Source organism: Atractosteus spatula, chromosome 7, assembly GCF_055471065.1.
Source record: "Atractosteus spatula isolate fAtrSpa1 chromosome 7, fAtrSpa1.hap1, whole genome shotgun sequence".
NCBI classification, from domain to species: domain Eukaryota; kingdom Metazoa; phylum Chordata; class Actinopteri; order Semionotiformes; family Lepisosteidae; genus Atractosteus; species Atractosteus spatula.
The window spans coordinates 37,077,552-37,102,899 of NC_142712.1; the positions used below are offsets into that span (position 1 = coordinate 37,077,552).

General features: G+C 40.9%; 1 protein-coding gene across 1 annotated transcript in view; it reads left to right on the top strand.

The window, feature by feature from the left end:
- Positions 1 to 25,348, top strand: part of plxna2 (plexin A2) — a 226,167-nt gene that overhangs the window by 188,081 nt on the left and 12,738 nt on the right. Inside the window, exons 20-26 of the mRNA XM_088919992.1 lie at positions 442 to 676; positions 4,359 to 4,501; positions 5,158 to 5,426; positions 13,859 to 13,925; positions 15,526 to 15,672; positions 17,275 to 17,434; positions 20,051 to 20,154. Coding sequence (XP_088776118.1) covers positions 442 to 676; positions 4,359 to 4,501; positions 5,158 to 5,426; positions 13,859 to 13,925; positions 15,526 to 15,672; positions 17,275 to 17,434; positions 20,051 to 20,154 — 1,125 coding nt within the window. The remainder of the gene's footprint in view (positions 1 to 441; positions 677 to 4,358; positions 4,502 to 5,157; positions 5,427 to 13,858; positions 13,926 to 15,525; positions 15,673 to 17,274; positions 17,435 to 20,050; positions 20,155 to 25,348) is intronic.

Below are 25,348 nucleotides of genomic sequence, written 5' to 3' on the forward strand. Positions count from 1 at the left end.
GGTGATTGAAGCCTTATTTGATGTACAGTAAGACGTTGCTTCAATTGAATATTTGCATTTCATTTCGAGTCACAAGTATGGGATTTTGTTTCACTTACAAACTACAAAGCTTAAAGCTCTCACATGCTTAAGAGCTGCGAATGCACAGTTTAAATTCATTGTATTGTTATTATGACAATATAATTGTCAAAAAAATGTGTAACTAAGGGCTCAGCTGGAACAAAAACCAACAGACAGTGTGGGTCTGTGGGTCCACCAGGGCTCATGATGTTGTGTGTACTCTGGAACTCCTGCAGCACTGGGAAATGGCAGTTCAGTGGTTCTGCAGAGCTGTGCAGTGCCAAGGTCTGATTCAACAGGAAAAGTTTGTTGGCTGCTGTTGGTGGAGGGGAGTCCAATCCCAGCGTATTTACAGGGAGGGCTGTTTCTGTCTTTGCGCAGGTCCAGGTGGGCGGCCTGCACGTCTCCCCCGGCTCGGTGCACGTGCTCTCGGACAGCCTTCTCACCTTGCCCGCCATCGTCAGCATCGCGGCTGGCGGGGGCCTGCTGCTCATCATCGTCATCATTGTCCTCATCGCCTACAAACGCAAGTCCCGCGAGAACGACCTCACCCTCAAGAGGCTGCAGATGCAGATGGACAACCTGGAGTCCCGTGTGGCCCTGGAGTGCAAAGAAGGTGAGACAAGGGCATATTACATAAGAACATAAGACAAGAGAGGAAGCATTCTAACCTATTTAACTTTAGGAAAGTTATTCATTGAGCTGTCAATGATAATCTATATGATTATTCCATTCTGCTATTGGATTTTACTTGATCCCATATGCTATTCCTGAAAGGAAATGGCAAAGTCAACCTAATGGCTAGCTTTACTGCTCAGCATTGAACTTAAAGGCACAACTAGATGTTACAAGATATGTATTCAGAACAGAGAATTGGAGAAACTTGTGTACAATTTTGTGGTACAGTAGATGTCTGTAACAAGTTGCCGGATGGTACATGTCATGTTGATGAAGCTGATTCTGTGGGAACCTTCAAGAAGCAACTTACAGTAGATGCCATCCTTGGAGAAATATGTTCTACCAACATCCCAAAAAGAATGATGGGTCAAATGGCCTCTTATTTACAGCCTCGTTATATTCTTATTTTAATGAAGAATCCCAGGCAGTGTGTTTCAACAAAATGGCTGAGCATCTTGTACCAGAGAACCAAAACCCTTTGTGTAAATAATTAAAGCATACTGTATCGGTATCTTCAGTACACTGATGATCACTCCCACTTCAGTATTGTTTAATTCATATCAGATTGCACAAACTGTAGTGTTGCAGAAAAAAAAAAACAGCAGAAAAATAAATACTTTCATAGTACCTTAACCCCATGTCTGTCTGTACAAATTTAATCATGATAAAATATCAAGCACAGGGTTTTAGCTTACAAATAAGACACTATAAAAATTCTAAAACCTGAAAAGGACCAAACTGCAAAATAAAAATCCTCCTTAAACATGCTTCCTTTTAATAATAGGTAAAAATGTTATATAAACGTGCAAAGGATCATTGTTATAATTTTTGCAGCATGCAAATGAAATCTGGTCCGATTTAATACAGCATTGACAACCATGCTGTGCGCCGGGCTAAATTTATACTAGGCAAAGATGTTCATTTTTATGCTAACGAGCTAGAATTATGTAACAAGAAAATTGGAGATCTCAGTGGAAAGTCTTCACCAAAGGAAGGCAATATTTAAGACAGCTCTGCTCACCAATGGCCAGAACATCTTATTTTGATTTTATTGTCACACACAGACTGCATTATGCCATGTTAATCTGTGCTGGTTAGCAATATTAAGATTTCCTTGCATGAATTTGTTTTGTTTTCTCTTGAGTGCGCAGGGTGTACATGACTATGTGTTTCTTATGAATTCTTATGAACCAGTGTAGTTGGATCATTAGACATGACTCATTTGCGCTGATTAAACTGTTTTCAATTTGGCTCTTTTCTCCTCTGCATGATATCTAGCTGGGTCGATTCATAACATGCATTTTGCAAACCCTTATTGCAGTTTGTGAAAGCACATACTTTTTGCTTCACCTCATATGACACAATAGGTAGTTAGCATGTCCTGCCTTTCTGTTCCACCAGGATTTAAGCACCATCACATGTTCACAGTACTGGTTCACTGTGATCCATAAAGAACTGGCTGTCACGATCGCTCCTCCTCCTCTTAAGGGCGCTCCAGCTCTTCCTTGTTTGTCTTATTCACCGCACCTGCCCCTTGTTCCTGTCTCCTTCCTGTCCCTTTAAAAGCCAGACGCAGTCACCAATCGAGGCTCTGCATCTGATTTCCACATCGTGCGAGCCCAGGTCCTGATGCGTCTGGCTCCGTCATGTTTTTAAGTCTTTGTTCCTGTTCCTGTTTCCCCTGCTGGTTCCAACCCGGTTCCTGGTTTTAAATCTCCTGGATGAATCACCTGGCTATGGACTTATTCTTGTGTTTTTGGATTCCCTGTATGGATTACTTTTGGATTGTTTGCCTCGGCCACACCTCCCCCGTGCACCAGCGCACTTTGGACACGCCCCCCTGTCTTCATCCCCGTATTCCTGCATGACTTTTCCCCAGTGTTTCCTCACTATTTCGGATTGTGTCGTCCGTATAGGGTCCGGAAAGAACTCTTCCGTTACACTGGCTTGATGATATTTTTCATCAATTCACAGCTAGTCAAGCATGATGGTCAGTAAGACCTCCTCACTGCCGAAACTTAATTCTTACATTTTTATGTTCTGCAGTACATACAGTAGGCGTGTTAAGTGCATTGGATCTTGTTCTTGAGTGCAAGTGATTAAAGAACTTTTTCTAATGTTTGCTGTGTACATCCTGACCTTTGCCCATGTACAGTATGTTGATCATTGAGCTTTTGTCTCCAAATACCACTATTGCAATCCCCCATCTCAAAGAGAAGCATCCAGTTAAAAAAAAAACTAGAAAAAAACCTGGAAGAGCTGGTGAGAGTTAATGTGAGAAAACCACTGAGGCGAGAGTTGCGATGTTAATGCTTTGCAAAAAAAAAGTGGGGCTAGATTATTTGTATCACCTGTAATAACTTTTTTTTTTCCCTGCCGTCTTCTCCTCGTTTTTTTTCGCTCAGATTCCCGAGCAGCTCATTTCACTGGGCCTTGGAAGTGGTATCCATAGCGACCAGCCAGTGTTTACAGGAGGATATTAATCCTGGTTTGGTCCCCTAGGACTCAGTTAGAGCTCAGGCAGATGTATCAAACTGTGTCGGCCTTCTTCCTAGGTTCCTGCTTGGCTTCTCTGCTTAATAAAAACCACGTAGAAGAAATTTGCCCAACCTTGAAAAAAGCAGAGCAATGTATAGTATACAGTAGATAGATATTGTATAGACTTGTGAATGTGATCAAATGTATGGAACACAACAACAGGGAAAAAATGGAGCAGTCAGAACGACGCCCTTAACAGTTAGTATGGCCATGGGTATAGCCTAATGCGTCTGTTTCTTTTCATTTTTGTTCTTTGTGCTTTTTTTGTTTTCTGACGATGGTTAAACTGGAGACTGATAGAGATTATGGGTATCTGTTTGAGGCTGGCAATGTTTAAAACATGGGATGTGAGCAGGTGAGTTGCCTGTGGGGAGGATTTGGGGAGATACCTAGATTCTGTCCCCTCTGTTTGTCTAATCGTGTGATCCTGTGGGCAGATCTACACCACCTTTGTCAGAGTAGAGCACCCTTAGATGTTGATTTCTATAGAATCAGCTCACAGCTAAGTGAGCATTTCTGCTGCAGTGAGGAGAGTTCAGTTGCATTTTTTGTTTTATTGAATTTTAAAATCCACATTACTTCAAAGAGCAAACTCATTTACTTTAATGTTTAATCTCTGTTTGGTTTTATTTTTGTACAGCAGATTTAAATGTTCTTTAAAAAAAGCTTTAAAACCAAACAAATGGAAACAAGTTTGCAATGCATTCTGAAGACATTACTAAATTACAGAGTTCTTACAGAGTTCTGTAAGATACGGTACTGCTCCTTCCCAGCACACATACACACACATGAACACACACAGAACACACATGAACTCATTCCTGTAGTTCCTGGATTGTGTTTGGAAGAGCTTACCAAGCCATATCATGGAAGCTGACTGTACTATATGGAATAAAGCTATTGCTGAGGTTCATGGATCCCTTGCATGCAATACCAGCACTGGTTTGATGAAATACCATTAACTTGTTAGTGTTTTCTTTCCAACATATGATTGTCTCAGAAGCTCCCAGCTCTAGCGGCTGCACTAGACAGTGCCTCGTGTAATCTCCTAACCACCCTACCTCTTCTCTATCTGTCCACAGCCTTTGCTGAGTTGCAGACAGACATCAATGAGCTGACCAGTGACCTAGACCGAGCAGGCATTCCCTACCTGGACTACCGCACCTATGCCATGCGTGTCCTCTTCCCTGGCATCGAAGACCACCCTGTGTTGAGAGAGCTGGAGGTGAGGGCACATCATCAGCACACAGCCGTGCCAAATTAAAACTAGCAACTCCTTACAAACAAATAGTAGAAATGTCCAAATTTCCCAGTATTAGTTTAGTTATCATTTAAGTTAACATCTTTCTGAATGGCTGCTCATTCAGAGCAACACACTCCACTTTGTGTTTTTTTAGCACCTCTCTTGTTTAAGTTATCTCTTTGTGATGACATCACATTTACATGTGGTCGGAATTGTTAAATATAGTTCAGCCGAGGAATGTTGTCTTACACTGTCCTTGGTATATTTAACCTGTTACCAAACCTGGCGTTCATTATGTAAAGTGAAGGTCAGCATCAAGCCAGTACTAATTGCAGAACACCTGCACGTCGTAAAAGGTCTGGAAACATGAAAATTTATTAAATTGCGCTTTAAGTGAAAGATTGAAGAAAACAGTAAGCATGTTTCTATCTTTATATGGGGAAAAAGCATTAATTCTTAATTTAATTAATATATGCTTTAGAAAGTGGCAAACTGAACAAGATGGACAAGGGCGATGAGAAATATTTGATATTAAAGGGTAATAATTGCATCTGGGAAGAACAGTTAAAATGCCACAGAACACAATTGGCCAGGAAGGACTGTGGAAACGTGTAATCCTCTGCTTGCTGGTGCCCCAGGTCCCAGGGAACGGACAGCTGAGCGTGGAGAAAGCTCTGAAGATGTTCGCCCAGCTCATCAACAACAAGGTCTTCCTGCTGACCTTCATCCGCACGCTGGAGCTGCAGCGCAGCTTCTCCATGAGGGACCGCGGCAACGTGGCCTCGCTCATCATGACCGCCCTGCAGGGCAAGCTGGAGTATGCCACCGACGTCCTCAAGCACCTGCTCTCGGACCTCATCGACAAGAACCTGGAGAGCAAGAACCACCCCAAGCTGCTGCTGCGCAGGTTGGGCCACGTCGCCGGGGGTGGGGCAGGGAGGCGCGGGAGACATGAGGACAGGCAGCAGACAGCTTCGTGAAGAAGTAGATGGAGGAAGGGCTGGGCAAGCGAGAGAGGGACAGAGCGCAGTGTCACGTTGCCGAGACAGAAAGGGGAGGGATGAGGGCAATGAGAGAACACAGGAGGAAGAAGGGCAGGGTTAGGGCGGGAGTGGTGCCAAGCAGGGAGAACAAAATGTTGGCTGCAAGCTGGAGAGAGTGACACAAAACTGCTGTGACAAATCTGACTGTTGGCTGCAAGAGCCAAGCCTCAATGGGTTTTCTTTCTTAATCTCTTTTCTAGATCCAACTGTTTTTATGTCACTCTTGGACTTTGACTGTTGTCTGTTGTCTAGTGAACAGGAAGAGAGGAAAAATGTCATTTTACCAACCACCAGTTCTTATTGGTTGAGGTTTCGATCATAACAACAAGGGCTGTACATTTAGCCATAAGATGCAAAGCCTCTGTATTTACAGAAGCCTGTGGACGTCTCCTTGTGAGGCTGGATGGGGAGGCAATGGGCTGGAAGGCAGGATGTCTGATTCGTTCTTTGTCTGGGTCAGCCTGTGCAAATGGCGGAGAAGTTCATAACCCCAGTGCCCCGATGATGTGGAAAGACAGTGTGTGTCAAATCCCTGTTGCCATGTATTCTGGCCTGCTTAACCAATTATCTATTTTTTATATATTTTTGACGAGGCAATGTAATATTCAGCACATTCTGAGAGGTGAGAGATCCCTTCACTTTACTCCCACCACCCAGACTTACTGAGTCTGTATTAGTGTTGTCAGCCTCACTTAGACTGTGTGCAGGCTATGAAAAATTTAATAGCAGCTCCAGTTTGTATTTTTTCCTTTGAATTTAAGATCTTGTTTTTTTTCCGCGACTGTGTGAAGAGACAGGTGTGTTAAATCTTTAAGGAGGGGGGAAGGGGGAGATGACATGTTCAGGGGCTCATTAAATATATGGACAGGCTAAGCGAAAGCCATTGCTGCTTCAACAGTGTTGTTAATAAAAGACACCCCCAAATGAAAAAAAAAAATATGTGTCTCCACTGGAGAAGAACCTGACAGTTCAAATGCACCATTTAGAATTTGTCGCTTCAACCTAGCCTGACAGAACAAAAGCTAATTTCTTTCATGTTTGGGAGATGTCAGAATTCCACCCTGGAAGATATTTCAGTCTTGGTGCTGATTTCCCCTCGTGTTATTTAATGTAATGCCGGGTGCCAAGAGGAAAAGTAAATAAATAAATAAGTCTCCAAGCTAACAACTGAGGTGTATCAAGTTAGATTACACTGTTACTCTTCTATGACAGATGGACAGTTACAGCCCAGTATTTTTTCATTATTTTCTTTAGTAGGAACATAATACTGTAATCTCCCAAGGTCTCCCAAGCCTTGTCCTGAAGAAGCTTGAGGCTAAGTGTTCCATAGTTTTAGATTACATTCATTTTTAAACATTAGGGATTATCGATTTGCAATGCTTTTTTAAATTACTCTTGCTGCCAAAAGCTGGTTAAAATGTGGAACACTGAATCAGAAATAAAGCAACTGTTTTGCTTTCATTTACAGAGAAATTTAATAGAGATGGATTTTGATGTAAACTAAAATGAAACCACATTGTAACCTTGAGGCTTCTGGGTAATGCACTAGTACAAGCAGCTGTCTGGGAAGGAAATGTTCCATCGCGTTTATTTATTCTGTTTGACTGCGCGAAGGCAGGCACAGCACCCTCTCCACACACAAACCCAGGCTAACATGCTCTGCAACTGCAGGCGTGGAAAAGGCAAGAGGGTCTGTTCAGATGGAATGCAGTATATTTTACTGCTCGGATTCTGTTCACCTGCCAAGTGCACCTGTGAATATTTCCTTGATTGACTTATGCTTATCGACTGAGAGAGAGGGAGAGAGCCAAGGCAGGAAAATAAGAAAATCATTACCCCCTCTTTGAAATTCTCTACAGTCTCTATCGGGAATTCTCCCTGTGGAAGCATTTCCTTCAGAGAGTCTCCGCACTGTGTAGAATTCCACTGGTATTTGTTCGTATGGATTGTTCCCCAGCAACGATAATAAACATAAAAGGCAAAATTAAGATTACAAAGTCCCCAGCAGTGGTCAGAGCCTAATTAGCAGAGTTGTGGAATGCAGCTCCACAGTGAGTGAACAGACATTCCTGTCACTTTATCTGTGTCTGTAGAGGAGACGGGTAAAAGTGAGAGAGAATCCTGGGATCTGACAAACCTTTCTTACTCAACACCCCTATTGAAGCCGAGCAGCTTGCTATAAATTATGACTTTTGTTACACTGTTCAGCCCGGTTCTATGGTGAAAAGCTTGATACCACTCAATATTTCTTCAGATCACTGTACATACAGTGTAGGAAAGTTCCTTGTATAACTTAATTTTCATTTTCTTTTTTGCAAGTGGTTGAATTTCACCCCATAGTATTATTATCTGCTTAATTTTAAATCAATCAATGCTTCATGTATTCCTGGGAAGTTACGTAACAATTGTATATTGCATTAGTATGATGTCTTTTGGAAACAGTACAATTTTGGTGTTGCCAAATTGCAAAGATGAATGTTGCTGCTCTGGAATTGGTTCAAACAAGAACAAGCAGCTCAGGAATTCTCCAGAGAAACTTTCATAATGAGCAGCAAAATTCATGAGGATACTTTACAGAAGTATTCAAAATCTTGAGAAGAAAATCAAATGGATTTCCTGAGGGTCAAGAATGAAACACACATGAACACATGAATGGAGTAAAGAAATATGCGTTTAAGAGAAGAGAACAGGAGGCACTTCTATACAAAAAGGGATGATGACATCAGGAGCAAGCCACCCAGCCATAAATGTGAAGCCAATTCCCTGTGGTCCTTCAAGAAACTGTGTAATACAGCAGGGCTGTATATTTCCCAGACCAGCCATGATTATGCTCTTTAATTCAAAAGAGATTTGTAATGCCCAGACCAATCAAGGCTACACACTTTTATGCAATAGGACTGCGTAATGCCCTGGCCAGTCAAAACTACACACTTGAATGAACCAGGCTATTAGGTTCAGGATACTCAAAGCTACACACCTTAATACAGCAGGGCTGTGCACTGGCCAGTTGAAGCTGCACATTTTAGCTGTTTTCCTCAGTTCTCAGTGCATTAGCTATGCGCCAGGCACTCTCACTGTAATTAACAATTTTTCCACACTCCTGTCTTTTGCTTCCATATTCAAAGACATTGATTTAAATCGGTTAAATAAAGGTGAAGAGCCACTGCTTGGAACAAGAAGGGTCAATTTTCCAGTTGGGAAGAATCTTTCATAAGATTTCTATGGATGTTTTTGAAAAACGAATACAGACAGGCAGAGGAGAAGTGAGACAGAGGCTTGAGAGAGGGGGAGTTTATATTGGATTCTAGACACATATTAAATTTCAGTTTAAAACACAATAATAAAAAGGCAAAATATCAAAATGGCATACACCAAATGCAAATATCAAAATAAGAAAGGGATTTTGAATACATTTTGAAAGCAGTGAAATGTCAACAACAAAATATTAAATGTACTTAAGCCATTTCAATGACCGTTTATCTGCTTATAATTAGAGATGACAGTGAGACGTTATTTCTACATGGTGACTGGTTGATACAGCAGGTAATGCAATAACCTTTGGGCTTGCATTCAAAATCCTTTCCCAAATTTGCTTTAGCAATGCTCCTCTGGGATAAAAAAATAACAGTAGTCATAATAAGAATGACTGGCAAATTTGCATGTGCTGGCGAGCATACTGAGCGTGCAATTAGCACCCTAGCTGAGTTTTGGAGAGGCATAGCAGTGAAGCTGAATATAACCCATCTTGTCTTTAATATGTGGGCCTTGAAAAGTAAAGAGAGAAGATAAAGAAAAAATATTCAGCCCCAGACAACAGACAGCCAGGACAGACTTCTATTCCTACAGCACAGCAGTAGGGAGGAGAGAGAGTAGAGTCTGTCGGGCATGATAAAATAAGGAAAAAAAGGGACAAATGCCAGCCTGGACAATTATTACAATAAATATCAGCTTCTATTAACAGCAGAGAACACAGACTCTAGAATTAATTTTCACATGTTGTAAGATGTACCTTTTTTGTCTGCTGTTTTCTCAAGGTGTAGACGTAGATATTTGTGTGCCAAATACACAAATCTTATCAAATCTTATCAAAAAGACACCCTTCATTTAGGGTATGATACGCACTGTCCAAGGTGTGACACCAGTCATAACTGTTAGCAGAGTTACCTTTGTGATCGCTCCAGTGGGCCCAAATGTGAAGGCAGAAGCACCCATCTTTTTGTTAGGCATTTCTGCAATGACAGTATTGCTTTTGGTCTCTGCATATTCAATTACAGTGCCTGTGTTTCAGGGATCGACTTGCAGGAGAAAGTTATTATAGTTTCTCAATAATAATGTAATGTGCAGAGAAGCATGCATGCTGCGTGCTACTCATGTGCAGAGCTCAATATAACAGTCCTACATAACAGAGTTATACCTGTTCTCTGTGCTCTCTTTCACAGGTTTCTTCCGTTTTTAACTTGTCATTGCAGTGGCTCCTATGTACAGATGTTTACCAGAAACACTGTTTTATACATACTGAAACACAATGAAGGCTAAAAGGGGTATTTAACTTTACATGCTACCATTGCTGGCTTCTTCAGTATTCCTCCTCTGCACCAGGGTTATCCAATTCTGGTCCAAGAGAGCCAGGGTGTCTGCAAGTGTTCATTCCAACTCAGCATGTCATGAGATAAATCGGTTAATTACTGGCTTAATTGAACCAAATGAACAGCTTCTCCTTGGTCCGCACATGCTGATGCTTTGGAGAAACCTAACAAAACCCTGCAGATATACCAGCTCCCCAGACCTAGAACTAGATACCATTTTTCGACTAAGTGTAAGATTGGTGCTGTGAGATTGTGTAGAAACTTGTGTAGAAAGGGAAAAAAAGACACTTGGATCTTAATACTAGCAATCGGTTTGATTTGGCTGCTGTGTATACATGTTGTGTGCCTGAAGACCTTTACAGTTTGAAGTCAGGTTTTATCCCTTATTGAAAATCATCTTTTAGGCTTTGGTTTAAACACAAAAAGTGTAGGTCCCAGAAAGCCTGTTTCTCCACAGAATTCAGTAGTCTACTCTTTCTAAACATGCCATCAAAGCTGCTGTACTTTTATAACACAGGCAGTTGCTTCTTTTTTCCTTCACAGGAACGTATTCAAACAGAACACTGCTGTTCCCATTTAAATAATATATTCCAAAATGCTTTTTATTCAAATAGAGGACCTGGTCTAGGCTTGGAGTACTTTTTTTTATTTTATTCATATAAATGGTCCGCTGAGACATTGTGGTTTAGAGGCTGTTACACATTCCGATCTTTCCGTTTTGTATAGCTTTCTTTTTCTTGTGGCTCTGTCAGTGTTTTTCTGCTGCTAGCAGTTGTTCTCGTTAGCTGTGCCTGCACTGTGATCGAGGGGCAGCGCGAGAGCCACAGGCATAGGGTTCTGCCAGAGAGTCCCAGCCCTGTAACAGCCCTGGAGACCATTCAGAAAGAGGCAGGGTAACTGGGCAGTCAGTGCAGAACTCTGATGCAGAGGAACAGTAAAAACTCTCCCAGCCTCTCTCTCTTTATTTCTACAGAGCACGAGTGCTAAAATAGGAACAGCTCTATCGCTCTGAGCTATGCCCGTCTCTTTTTATAACATTTCATTTGTTTCTTTATGTTTCTAATAAGATTGCCATCCATCCAGAACAAGGCAATGGTTTATTACTAGAATGCATTTTCACATATGATGTTCCAGCTTTTCTAATCAAGCACTTGAGCCTATTTACCAGAATTAGGAGAACTCCTTCCTAATGCAGTATAGGATAATGAAACCCTGATGTTCATTAATGAAACTCAATTAGAAGCAACAGAGGGAAGGGGGACATGGGAGAGCGGGGGTGGGATAGCAGACTGAAAGGATTTTTTCTGCAATTGAAACACTGAGAAATTAAATTCACTCCACACAGCTCCATACAAAAGGATTTATTCTGTTCCCTTCTTAGGGTTCGCATGAGCTTATTAAACTGTTTAATAGCTTCCATTTACTTTTAATGCATTCCCTCTCAGCTCACAATGGGAAATAATGAGAAACAGTGCCTACTGTTATTTTTATTAAACTGAAGTTTGAATGGAACATATTGATTCAGATTGCACCATGCTTTTGTTCAGCATCATCAAAGCAAAACAATAGGACCCTTGCATTTTAAAATGTGTTTTTTATTACTGCTTGCTGAAAATGAAGATCTTAGTGCAACCAACCAGTGCTCATAAAGTCTGCTGGAATAATCCATCCCCTTATTCTGAAGGAAGGAGAGCTCTGGAAGTACAGGTTGATTTAAATGAATTAAAGTGTCCCAACTTCAGGTGAATACAAGTCCATTCAAATCGATAGGGATGTTTGAATACCACCTCCCAACTATATTGAACATAGAGACTCAACTGTGGTGCCTTGTGTCACAGCAAAGTGCTTGGCCACCTTCAGAGATCTGGACCGGGCAGGCCAGCATCCCCAATATACTCAATTGGAATGAGATCTTGGCGTCACTATCAAGTGGAAAAAGAATTCTAATACTGATACCACTAATACTGCCACCACTACTATTAGCTCACTTGATGATAATAATCAGACCATACTATTACATAAACTGATAATAATAATCGTGCAGAAATGCTTTACCTCTAGTGGAACTAATAGAAATAATGGTAATATTTGTGCATCCTACTCTTAATATCTGGAGCAACTGAGATGCTGTTTTAATACCTGCAATCATTAGTGTGTTACAGACCTGCCCATAGCCTTTCATACATTACCAGCAACTGGTAATGGAATGCATGGGCTGCAATTTCTGGTCCATAATCACAGTGCTAGCTGTATGATTGCTGTGAAATACCAGTGATTTCTACTGCATTAAGGGGGTAATTTTCACAACGTGTTAGAGGCTGAATTGCCAGCAGGCACTTTTAGTGAGTTGTCTGTGTGTCTGTGATGGGGAGAGACTGGATAAAGGAGAAATTCAGAAGTGTGGGGGGGGGGATTGTCCAGGTGACGGGGTGTCAAAGCCTTTGTATTGTAAGCTTCTCTAGGATTTCAAGGAAATGTGCAATTTACATGTGTTATATTCTGGCAGGAGGGGAGACTGAAGGTGGTAATAATGGAGACTCATGAGCGAATGCTCCCTCCTCATAAATTTACATTCGAATAACTGCTCCCCTGAATACCTAGATTCCCAGACCTACAACAGCTGCACGTCCTGTTTATTAGACAGAAGAAGGAAAATATATTTTTTGAGCGAATGAATGAAGCTGGACTGTGTTCTCCGGAGCTCGAGAAGCAATGAGATAAATGGAGTGCACATTTGTATTCATTGGGAGCATGTATAGTCCTCGAGTAAAAAGAATAACCCTTTCATGTCTTTTCATCCTCGTGAACCGGTCTGTCTAGAATTTTTCCCTTTTTTTTCTTTGCTTTTAATTCTGCGCTTTCTTAAATAAATGGAACATTTTCTTCTTTTCTGGGCTATTTGAAGATACTTGAGTCAGTCTTCTGAGGGAACGGTCCTCACTGAACATAGAGCCCTTCTTAGACGTGCCGCTATGTCTGTCCTTGACAAAACAGGCCTTGAAAAGGAAAGAAAGGCTTTTTAGTAAAGGCTGCCTTGAGCTGACTGTGAACTTCCACATTTTAGATCCGTTGGGTGAGGGTGGGGGGAGTGACAGTGTTTATTAAACCCCTGTGACTCCGGGGTGAACTTAGGGACTATAAACTAGACACAGTTTGTGATTCTAAGCAAGTGGAAACTGTGTTTAAGAAGAGCCCTGTGAATTTCACACTGAGCTCCCATGAATTTCACGCTGAGCAGCTTAAAACATTATTGTTGTTTGGAACTGTATTTTGGGGAGTGTAAACATTATTGCATTGACTGTTCAAGGTTTCCATTGACCTGTGAAGGAAAATATTTCGCTGTGCAGAAATCCTTCCTCGTCTACAGTACTACACAGTGAAGGCTAAAGAAATTCACTGTGTTCTTCTTAAACTGGCCTGTTCAAAAGGAGCTTGACCGTGTCTGGGTCATGCCATTCATTTCCTTATGTAGGTCTGTAAAACTGAAATAATGTGCAAACAACAACCAGAATTTGCACTGTATAACAATATAATTTTGCTTCAAAATGCATTCAGCTTCCAGGTAAAATTTCCAGAACTCCTCAAATGTAAACAAACTGGCTAATGTACTGTACATTGTGACTTGCATGAAAAGGCTAACATTTGCCTTTGTAATGAACCAACCAGGTTTTTCAACTTTTATTAAGTACTTTTTTATCTGTTTGTTGTAGGACGGAGTCTGTAGCTGAGAAGATGCTGACCAATTGGTTTGCCTTCTTGCTTCACAAATTCCTCAAGGTAATCTTGAACCTGAACTCTTCAGACTTTTGACCTTTCTTCTGTTCATGGGGCTCGTTTTTTGTTGACTTGTTTATTTGAAGTCTCTCTTCTCTTTCCAGCTGTTTCTATTGCTCTGGATTAGGGATTCCAAACAGTGTCAGTCCAGTCCTCATTCAGTTTCAGTTATTCAGTTAACACTTCTATCCAGGCTTGTAAAACTTATAGCTACTATACCTTGACTCAATAATGTATTTTTAGCGAGATCATGGCTGGCCTGGTCAGCACAAGAATAGGAGATCTCCAAGAAAATCCAGATTCCTGCTCTTCTTTGTGGACCTTTAAATGGTACTTTTGTCTTTGGACCAGATTTTTCAAGCCAACACTCTAGTACAGTAACCGGGGACACTGTGCCTTGGATAATGCTGTGTTGTTGATGGGATATTAGTTCAGAAACCTGATAACTTGGTCATTAAAGACCCCATGGTACTTTAGTATATACTGGTGGGTAGCTGCATCAGCATGCGTAGGCTGCAAAGGAACAAGTAATAGGTTTATTCCATGCTGAAAAAAAGAAGAAAGAGAACACAACGTTTCGTCCGTGGAGCCTTCTTCAGGTGTCAAGAAGGCTCCACGGCCGAAACGTTGTGTTCTCTTTCTTCTTTTTTTCAGCATGGAATAAACCTATTACTTGTTCCTTTTTAGTATATACTGTACATGCCGCCAAAATCCACTGTGGGATAGTACAATTTGGCCCAATTAATTCTTGGTCAACAGCTGCTGCTGTTAAAATATATAATAAATTATACTGTATAAAATTGAAAAGGTCGGAGCTCCTTTTGGCTGGAAGCTGTCATTTCAAAGCTATACGATGTCACAGAAAACTCTTTAATTGTCATCCTGGATAACATGCAATATACCAGGGAAAACCTAAAAAACACAAAATTAAGATTTTCATGTAAGTGTTGAAGCCTGCTTGGCTGTTCTGGAATAAAACAGCCTTCTCAGTTGCCATTTTGCATTAGTGCAAGGAGGAAGGAAAGGAAAATGGGCTGGCAGTGCATTATGGGAGGACAGACATGCCTGGTGCTATAAGAGGGGTTAGACAGGTCGCAGTATCAGGATGTTTGCTAGTCTGGTTCACCTGCCTGGGGAGTTCTAGTCACCACGGCAAATCTCTCTCTCTGCATTTGCCATCCTCACCCCTGACTTCCACGCTGCATGAAAATGGGGGTGGAGAGACTGGTTTGTACGTGACAGATTTTCCACAAGACATGGACTAGGCCTTCAGAATAGATGTCAAGGCGGTTTTCATTTGTAGAGTTGGAAGTGATGCGATAGAGAGTAGGTAGACAAAGAAGCTACAGTACGCCCTCACAAACCTGGATTAGATTGTCAGTTTGTAGGCTGAATGGTCTTGTATGTGTGAGTCTGCCTACGTGTATGTCTTTCTGTCTCTCTTTGCTCTTGCAGGCCCATTTGGGCAGAGGTATGACTAATTTCCTGGGTTTGCAGCCACAGAAGTGTGCATGTTTCTGTGTCTGGTATGCTTGTGCCCCATCAGCACACCCAAAGGCTCTAGACCTCTCACCCCTCTTTCTCCTGTGTGTGTTTCTCCCAGGAGTGTGCCGGGGAGCCTCTCTTCATGCTGTACTGCGCCATCAAGCAGCAGATGGAGAAAGGGCCGATCGACGCCATCACTGGAGAGGCTCGCTACTCTCTGAGTGAGGACAAGCTCATCCGCCAGCAGATTGAGTACAAGACTCTGGTCAGTGAGCAATCTTTAATGGACTTACCTATTATTTCCGTTAAACATTTTGCTTTTTTTTTATTTGGAATCACTTTTTTTTTCTTTCTGTAACCCATGAATTTCGGCATCTGCAATTTCAAATTGCCATCTGTTTGTGTCCTTCAAACCTTGCAAGCACACAGAAAAGTGTAGTTTCTGCCGTATAGGCTTTGAAAGACTTCCAAGAAGAGAAACAAGAGTGATTCATGGTCAGAAGCAAACAGGTTAAGAGACCTAAGTCTTTTCAGTATAGAACAATGGGGATTTAAGAGGAGATTTGTATTTGCAAGAACCTTATATACAGTACAACCTGAGTATTTATATACAAGATCCTAAAAGTTATAGATAGGGTCCATTCAGGTGATTGCTTCACACTCATTAATGAAAGGACAAGGGGTCACAATATAAAACTGAAATAGAATTTATATAAGAAGGAGAATAGAAAAGATTTCTTTATACAAAAAATTGTGGGTATCCAGAGCAGGCTTCCTAGCTAAATGATTTAGGCTTAAGCTCATACACTTTTAAGAAGCCAAATGGCTTTTTTTTGTCGGCATCTTTTCTTTTGTTCTTATGGATAAAACTGTTATCTCTGTAACCTGGAAATCCAGTTCATAACATTTGCTATATTTCCCAGACTCAGCAATTGAAACTAATCACTTATTGGGTACATACTGTATATCAGACATGAGTACAGCCTTGTCATCCTCACAGCTCATTGATGCTGTGTTTACACTCGACATTTTTAGGATGCTCGCTTAGGGGGGTGAGAATGCTACCAGCTGACCCTGAGCCATCTTAAAAAAATGTTTCTTGATCGTCTACATTATCCCTGTCTAATTCAGCTATCTGCATACGGAGGGGATAATGGTTCGCATTTTGTATTTCCTTCTCAATACTTTCATTTACATTTCGTTGTTAATTCAGATATTTTCCATTAGTATAACACAATGCTAGTAGCACATTTAGGACTTAATTTAACAATGTAAATATGTATTTGGAGAGAAAATGTACAAACAGGCCAGTTATAGAATATCAGGTTCACCTGACATATTTGGAAAACTTCTGAAAATATTTTACTTTCTCTGTCAAACATTATTGTATGTCACAGTTATGTATGTTTTCTGAGCTGGAGTAACAGTAAGCAATTTTGAAAATAACTGAGTCTGTGCGGAATTTTAATTTCCGTGTTGTCAGCTGTGTCCTCTGTGGGATGTGCACTAGATTTCTGTGTTTATTTAGTAGCAGTCATAGCACTATTTGTAAGAAGTTGGGGGGAGTTAAGGAAAGCAAAAAATCATATAGTGGAAAAATGAAAACACTCTGATTGCACTGACTGGGAATTTGGTCTATGGCTTGTTAATACCCTGCCAGAGCCTGAAATTGGTTTCCCACCGTATGTGTGAAATTAAATTTCTGAAGCCGGTGTGCAAGGAAATAGCCTTTCAGGGCTCCTGTGAAGATGGGCCCTGACTCCAATAAGAGGCACCTGTGGAGAGTGGCGCCAACATCAGGCCCGGGCCAGTGAGACAGGAAACTCCCCTCTGTGGGCTCAACCTCTTCCTGTTCTCTGTTTCCCAGATACTGAACTGTGTGAACCCCGACAATGAAAACAGCCCCGAGATCCCGGTGAAGGTCCTGAACTGCGATACCATCACGCAGGTGAAGGAGAAGATCCTGGATGCTGTCTATAAGAACATGCCTTACTCACAGAGGCCCCGTGCTGTGGACATGGATCTCGGTAAGAGTGGTCAGGCCAGCAGACTAAGAGATTGACACACATGCATGTTGATATGCTTTTCGATTGATGCACTAAATGACCAGCACACCAACATAGTGAAAAGTTCTGCTGACTGGCTTACATGCTAACAGAGAGAGTGACTTGCACACCAACCGATGTAATGACCAACGTACTGCAGAAAAAAACACAAACTAACACCCAGGCTAATTCACCAGCAAACTGATCTTGGATCTTGGCACTGAAAAAAGAAATAGAGAACAAATACAGGCACCATGTGGCACACTTCCATATTGACACTGAAAGACAATTGCAGTAACTGCAGAAAGCACATAGAGTCCTTAGATAAACTTGACTTTTAGTGTAGAAGCTCAACAAACTAGTAGATTGACACAAGGACATGCAGGGTATTAACTGGACAGACACTTCATGCACTAAACAGACACACAATGGAGAGGCGGGTATTTGAAGTGCTACAGACTTGTGTAATAATCCAACATTCTCATTGTCTGCTTCAGAAAAGAAAGAAAAAATGGACAGAGGGATGGGGGGAGGGAGGTGGTGGAGCTGGAAGAACCACTTTAATTTAAAAAAGTCAACTCTTTGTGCTCGTCCAGCCAGAGAAGAGCACTGGTGATTCTTGTCTGTAATTACTCTTTGGATACAGAATTCTTTTTAAAAAATCATTTCCACCCAGCCACATGCCCGGAGCAGAAATCAGAAAGTGTGGGGTTGTGTGATTAGCAATAACAGAAGGTAATAAAGCACAGAAGACACACAGGAGAAAATCAATGATTGCACTCAGCAGGATTGCCACCGGACCCACGCCATTTTTTTATTAAGACCATTTCACTATTTGATGAGTTGTCAGGTATTCTGCTGCCCAGCTGTTTTTTTTAATGGAATATGACTTTCTTTCAAGGTGATTTACACTGTTTCTTTACTCCTCCCAAACTCATCCTTCTGGCTTCGAAGACAATACATTTTCAAATGTTTTATACAGCAAAATCACATTAACAACAATTCACAGAAGGTGTTGTTTGAGAAAGCAGGACCTACCACATTTATACAGCTCAAAACAGGTAGCAAAATGTATTTAAAGAACTGCTCACGCTAAATATGAGAATATTGGATGGCATATGGTAAAACACAGTACATATATAAATGAACAAATAGAATGTTAAAAATAGTGTGGAGCCGCTTTAGGTGTGTCACAGCAAATCTCTCACAATTGTAGTATAATTCCGCATATTTTCCAAATCTGTGAAAACAATTAAGTTCAGTTCCCTTTGTCCTATAACTTGTATTACAAATATAATGTAAGACATTTGAGACAGACAATGTAATACAGTTGCTTCTACCTCTCTACCACAATTCAGGTGCTTTACAATAGTTTAACTACACACTTATTTTCACATTTGTATTGCACTTTGACTATGGTATTTTCAAGACAGCATGATAAATGTGGCTAAGGAATATTTATAGTTCCATACCATATGCCCATAGGCCAGTGCAGTAAAGCTTAGTGATATCCACCAGCAGCTACAGAAAATACGGGAGAAAGTGTGAATTTCCTGTGGTGAACTTACCAAGGAAATTTGACATACAGTAAGAATTGTTTTTGCTTTGGAAACAAACTAAAGTACCGAGTTCTAGATCATCATGAAGTTTTCTTGTTCTATTGTAAAGAGTCTAAGGTGCATAAAAGAATCATACAGGTTTCAGGTTCTTATGTCTCAGCTATGAACTCTAGTGGGTGCAGAAAGTGAAGAATAAAATAGTAAGGACTCGTGGATTTTAACACGTCACGGACAACATCACGCAGTACAGAGGTTCATTATTGACTGAGGTGAGGCATGTATTTCACTGACCTCACTGCTTGCCTGCAATTGCTTGATAGGCCTCAGAGGTTGCTCAGGCCCTGGATGGAAGTCCCACCCTACTCTTTGCTCATTGTTTGTGGAATTCTGCTTACAGTTAGCTATTGACAAGAGCCAGGCTCGAACCTGTGATCGTAGACATTAATCAAGGGAGTGCCTGCAGTGATTGAGGCTATTGGAAAGACCCAAACATTGTTACAGCTTTTCAAATATTGTACACGACAGTCTCCATTGGTTTCCATTGGCGAATTGCACCTCATAAAAACATTTTTTTAATTGAAAATAATACTAATGAGAAACGAAACAAGACTAATATGAAGTGTGAATAAATGAACAGCAGTTCATTTACTTAATGGTGTTTAAAAACTCTGTACCCTTTAAAATGCAGTAGTTCTTGAAAAAATGTGCAGTGAATGTAATTGCAGTCTAAATACAAGTCAGAATGAGTGTATACAAATAAATTAGATAGCTAACCAAAAATTCTTTATGAAAAACTATGTAGTCATAATATGAACTATGCTTCATTCCGTACTTGGTAATGTGGCTTGTTGTGATTAAATATATACTTTAATTCATACTTTTTCTGTAGAGCTAACAAGTCCAGTTATTGAGGAGCTCCTACACCAAGCGTTTAATCCTACTTCCAGCTACACCACCCAACACCTCTCCACCACACTCATCTTCAGCATCTGTGCCTTTGTCTGTGTGAGGGTCTGATAGGCTGCTTTGTCCCTGGCAGAATGGCGTCAAGGCAGGATGGCGCGGGTGGTACTTCAGGATGAAGACATCACCACCAAGATCGAGAACGACTGGAAACGGCTCAACACCCTCATGCACTATCAGGTAAGAGTGGAGTCACCCCCCTCAGTCTCATCTCACATCACTGGCGTCCTTCATACAAATGCTTTCATACTCCCGGTATTTTACAGGGGCAATTAACGCAGAGCCCCACCTGAGATTTGATAGCACAAGCTTTCAATTATAAACCCAGAACCTTCACCACTACTCTACTCTCAGAGAGTTTTGAATTAGTCTGTCAAGTATAAAACTTAAAGTGGTAAAAATGTCTTTTAAAGCTAAAGAAAAAAAGCTCTGTGTGTCTCCATGTATGCCATTCCTCACAACTGTTTTATATGCTGTGTGGTAGTTTACCCCTCTATCTATTATAATAGTCCTTTATTTCACTTTACTCCCGTCTGAACACAGCTGAGATGTGTTTTTAGCTACAGTACGCTTGCATTTCATCCTGCTGGTTCAAAGTAATGCCTAAGACAGCCAGCAACAAAAAAACAACAGAGGTTGAAAGTTTATTCACATTTCCACTTCTCTAAGAGTTGAGACTCCGCAGTGATTCTGTGATTTGCAAGCCGCATTAATTTTTAACCAGCCCAGGGTCGCCATCGCCCAGCTCTGGGTCAGGAGGCTGGCTGAGCGAGGACTTGAGCCCTCGCTCTGAGCGTACCAGGAGGGCAGCCTGCCTTGCTAGCTGCGTGCAGAGAAAATGGGCAACAGACAGGCTTTTCAAACTGAACTGCAGTGAATGAAAAGGAAACCAGCAGACAAGAGGGTAAACAGGAACAAGAACAGAGTCAGAATCGCCTCACCTTTAAGGAGGTTGATGTCAAGTCTGTGGCATGTGAAGTAAGATACAAAGGAAAGAGGCAGAAAGTGGATCTCTGTGTGCTGCTCTCCTTGCTTTAATTTCCCATACAAAGGTTTTCCTTGAGATTAATAATTTACCTCCAGTCGTGTGCGTTTAGGGTCATGTGGATGTGTATATTCCCTGTCCCGCCTTATGCCCACCTCTTCTCTCAAAAGAGAAAACAAGCAACCCCCTGAAGAAACACCAGTTTCAGCATCTTAGAATCTGTCAGAAACATATTTCCTAGATAACAAATTGTGTTCCTGTTTATCTGTGACAGTTTGTATTGTTGCTTCGAATGTTGTTGTTCTATGTGAAGCAGAGATAGCCAAAGGGGGAAGCTGGAGGGCATCCGCAATAAAGCAGTATTAATATACCCGCTGCAAATCTAAAACGGATCTAAAATGCCCTGAATCTCAGTCGTGAGAATTTGCATGTGATGTTTTACACAAAAAAAAAGGGTTTCTTTTGTAACAATTGCAGAGGATGGCTCTGAGGGTTTAAAAAGTATGCATGAAACGATATGCAGACAACCGGGAGAAAGGCAATTTAAGCACTGAGGAGGTGAAAGAAAAATCTGAGGATTTCCTGCCTGTCAGCAGGATTAAGGAAGGGAGAAGTCTGTGCAGTTTCAGCTGCTGCTATGACATTGCTCGCCACTCTGCAGCGTTTGGCACAGCGCGGTGACAGACCGACTGGCAGCACACCTCATTAAACATCAGCCTGCTGACAATTTGCTCGATGAGTGAATTAAGTGAAGAAGCAGAAAGAAAGCAAAAAAGAGGAGGAAGAATCGGCGTGTGAAATATGCAGGGTTAATAGCAAATGTTGAAAGGTATTCAGTGACTTTGCTAATTCTCAGATATTGCTTGATGCACAGTGCAAGCAGCATCCATTGCACATTAAAATTCATGATTTTCATGTTGGCTGGGTTCTGTAATCCAAAAATGTCCTGTTTGCATGTCTCCTCTTCATGTTAGTTATTAGTAGTAAATGGGTGAACGTGACATGTGAGATGAGATGGGTTATATGGAGATGATAAGTCATACCTTATCAAAATATGAGAATGTAACATGGATCAGTGTACCCCAAAGAATAAGTTTAAGCTCATCTGATAAGATAATTGATTGAATTATTACAAATACAAAATATTCACTCTCCTTTAAGAAAAAAAAACAAAATTAAGATTGCATCATACTCTCTAAGGATCAAGTCAGCTTAGCTATACAAGGATGTCTAATGAAATATTAAGAAGGGGGCAAATGCTGATTTTATCTTGCTGGGCATTTTGATCCTTAGACTAACCAGAGAACCTTACACCATTTGTCTCCTTTTTCCATTATGTTTTTTCCATCTAGTTCTCTCTCCCTCCTTTTCCTCTCCAGAGGTGAAATCGTTAACCTTGTAGCTGGTGAATGGCATTATGTAAAAAGAGATCTGAAAGATCTCATGGGGCTTCTGCAGAACGGGGGGCTAAATTCAATGAATTTCCAATTTCAAGGTTTGAGTGGCATGAGATAGGCAAAGGAGATTAAAAATTTAAATAAAGAAACAGAGGATGGGAGGTGGGTTCAGACAGGGGGCTAAGAATAATAATTTGCGAGGCTCAGAGGAGATTCCTAAGGCACTCAATAAAAAACAGAAAACTTTGCAGTTTGTGTTAGATCTCAAAATTGTGGCTCTGGATGTGTCTAGTGTCTCTTAGTGTTACACAGGTTGTGAACAGTGAGAGAATATGTTACAGTAAGTGTGTCGGGACTGGGTAAAACACCTTAAAAAGGTACAAATGAGAAAAGGCCATTTTGCCCATCCTAAGATTAAAGAGATGAAGTATTTATTACAGATCTGTTTCTGTTAACTAAGGCATTGATTTAGAAATGTTTGCCTGCTTTGAGCAATACAAGAAGCTTAAGGATTTTTTAGCTACTGGTCACAGTGCAGTAATGGTCTGTTCTGATACCTGATACTGCAGGGTCTCAGGGTTTTTTTTAATTTTGTTCCAACTGAGTTCTTAATGATTTTATTGGATCAATTACTTGTTTCATTGTCTAAAGCACCTGTTGGTCTTTAGATATAATGATACCCATTAAACCTGCAGGACTGAGGCTCTCTAGAGCTGCATTGAGTTAGACTTTCCATTGTATGCAGCTTCACATTTTGGGAACAGGTAAAGTTTCATTCCATGCTGAAAAATAAAGAAAGGAAACACAATATTTCAGCCATGGAACCTTCTTCAGATCTTTTTCAGGTCTTCATGTTCCTTTGCAGACTATGCAGGCTGATACAGCTCCCTACTTAAACAGCTTCACATTCAGGCTGCCTGTAACATTAGCTATCCTATTCAAATCTGTGCATGATGGAGCATGTCCATATGGACAGAAACAGAGTTTCCAATCCTTAGATTATCTGAAGGTCACTAATTCCTAGTAATGGTAATCCCAGCCCAGGACCTGTCCTGTCCTGCAATCATAGAGACAAGGCTGGACTTCACACTGACTGTAATGCACACACACTGAAGTATGCAAAGACAACCTAGAGACACCAAATAAACCAGCCAGCATGTCTTTGGAGGTGAGAGGAAACCACCTGGAGAAGACACACGCAGACAAGGAGAGAACATGCAATCCAGAAACCCTCTTGAGAGCTCTTAAGAACACTTTGCTCATAAGACTTGAACTTAGAGTTTTGAGGTACAGTAATAGAGTTAATGTCCATGCCAATGTGCACATAACATGGGCCTGAACTGTAATTCCATTGGTATGTTTGATAGCTCTCTGGAGAATGTGGTTGATATAAGAGGGAATATTTCCTATGGTGCTATTTATACAGTATATGTATGAAAAGTATTGTTGTTCCATGGTACAAAGTTTTCATTATGCAATTGTCCGAATAGACTAACTTTTTAAAAATCTAGAAAGTATCCTTTCTAAAGCATAGTGGTTTTACTTTATTTGTTCTTGTGTATAACTTACACACACAATTTCAGAAGCCAGGAACAAATGATGTAATAATGAATTATAGACATAACATTTGGTAAGTGTCTTAATAGTGTCACTAGCATTTAAGAACATTAGACAGTCTTTAGACCTCGTACATTTCTAGGCATAACTCTAAATAGGGAACACGGTTAACATCCCTGAAAACTGAGAGCAGTGTCACTGAAAGGGCTTTCTTTTGTGAAGGGCGTTACAACATTTGTACTGTGCCACAAGAAATTGTATGGGCTTTCTGTGAAAGGCAGTTTCTTTTTGTGGTGATTTTGTGTGCATTTAGGGACAGATTTATGCTAGGTCACAGAAGTACATTGTTAAATGACTTAGCTTGTGATACAATTGACAAAGAAGTACAGGTCAAACCCGATGCAATTTGTACCATCGTACGAAAAAGAAAAGTGAAAGGTACGAAATGCTGGCTTGTTGCTCAGAGAAGAGTTGAGGTGATAGGAAGTATCACTAGTACTTCTGACTGTAGTTAGCACCAATTGTAGTACATGATTTGCTGTTAAATTGCGATACGTAAACAAAAGAGAATGCTGTGTTCCATAGGAGTGACCTATCCTGTCAAGTAGGAGTAGACCAGACCTTTTCCTCAGTATGGTGTTCAGTAGGCTTTGTATATGGCCTCAAAACAGGCATGGATTTTGGTTCACATGCCTCTAGTGCATTTCTGAAGACAACAGCACACCTGGCAAATGTGGCTAGAGGTTTACAGTGGCAGTGGCTCACATACAAAATTACCAACAGGAAGTAGAGATTACAGTTAAGCCTCAGGATGCTATTGAACCAAAGAGCCAGATATCAGCCATAGTAGAACATGGCTGAGCCCACTTCTCCAGACAGCTGTTGCAATTACAACATGTAATGTCACAAAGCATAGCAGCTAAACCTGAAGATGCAGAGAGAGAAACCGACTATTAGTGGTCAGTTATTCTCTAATATCTTGATAGGTAGTTCTGCAAAAAATGCCATGTTATGTGAGCTATACTTATTTAAGAGATTAAGTGATCCACATCATATGACAAAGTATTTGACTTTGCTGTTGCACAGTCCTTGTGTTATGTGTTTCAGACAAATAGGAGGTACAGCTGCCACTCTATTCCAAGAAACTCTGTAGCAGCGGCTGGTGATGTGTGATACCTCTACTATCCGAATTTTGGACTTAAATCAAGACAATCAGCCATGTCCATTAATATACACGTCTGGGATTTTTTTAATGAATTAAACAGTATCTGTCTTTAAGATATTTCAGGGTGTTTTAAAGAGTTTTTTTACAGGCTGCATTTTTTGTAGAGCTCTCTGGAGCTGCCTGGCAGATTGTACCCGCAGTTTCACACTTAGCAAGGGAATAAAATAGTCCTTTACAGGCTAAGATGGCAGGAGGTGAAACCTAGAATTA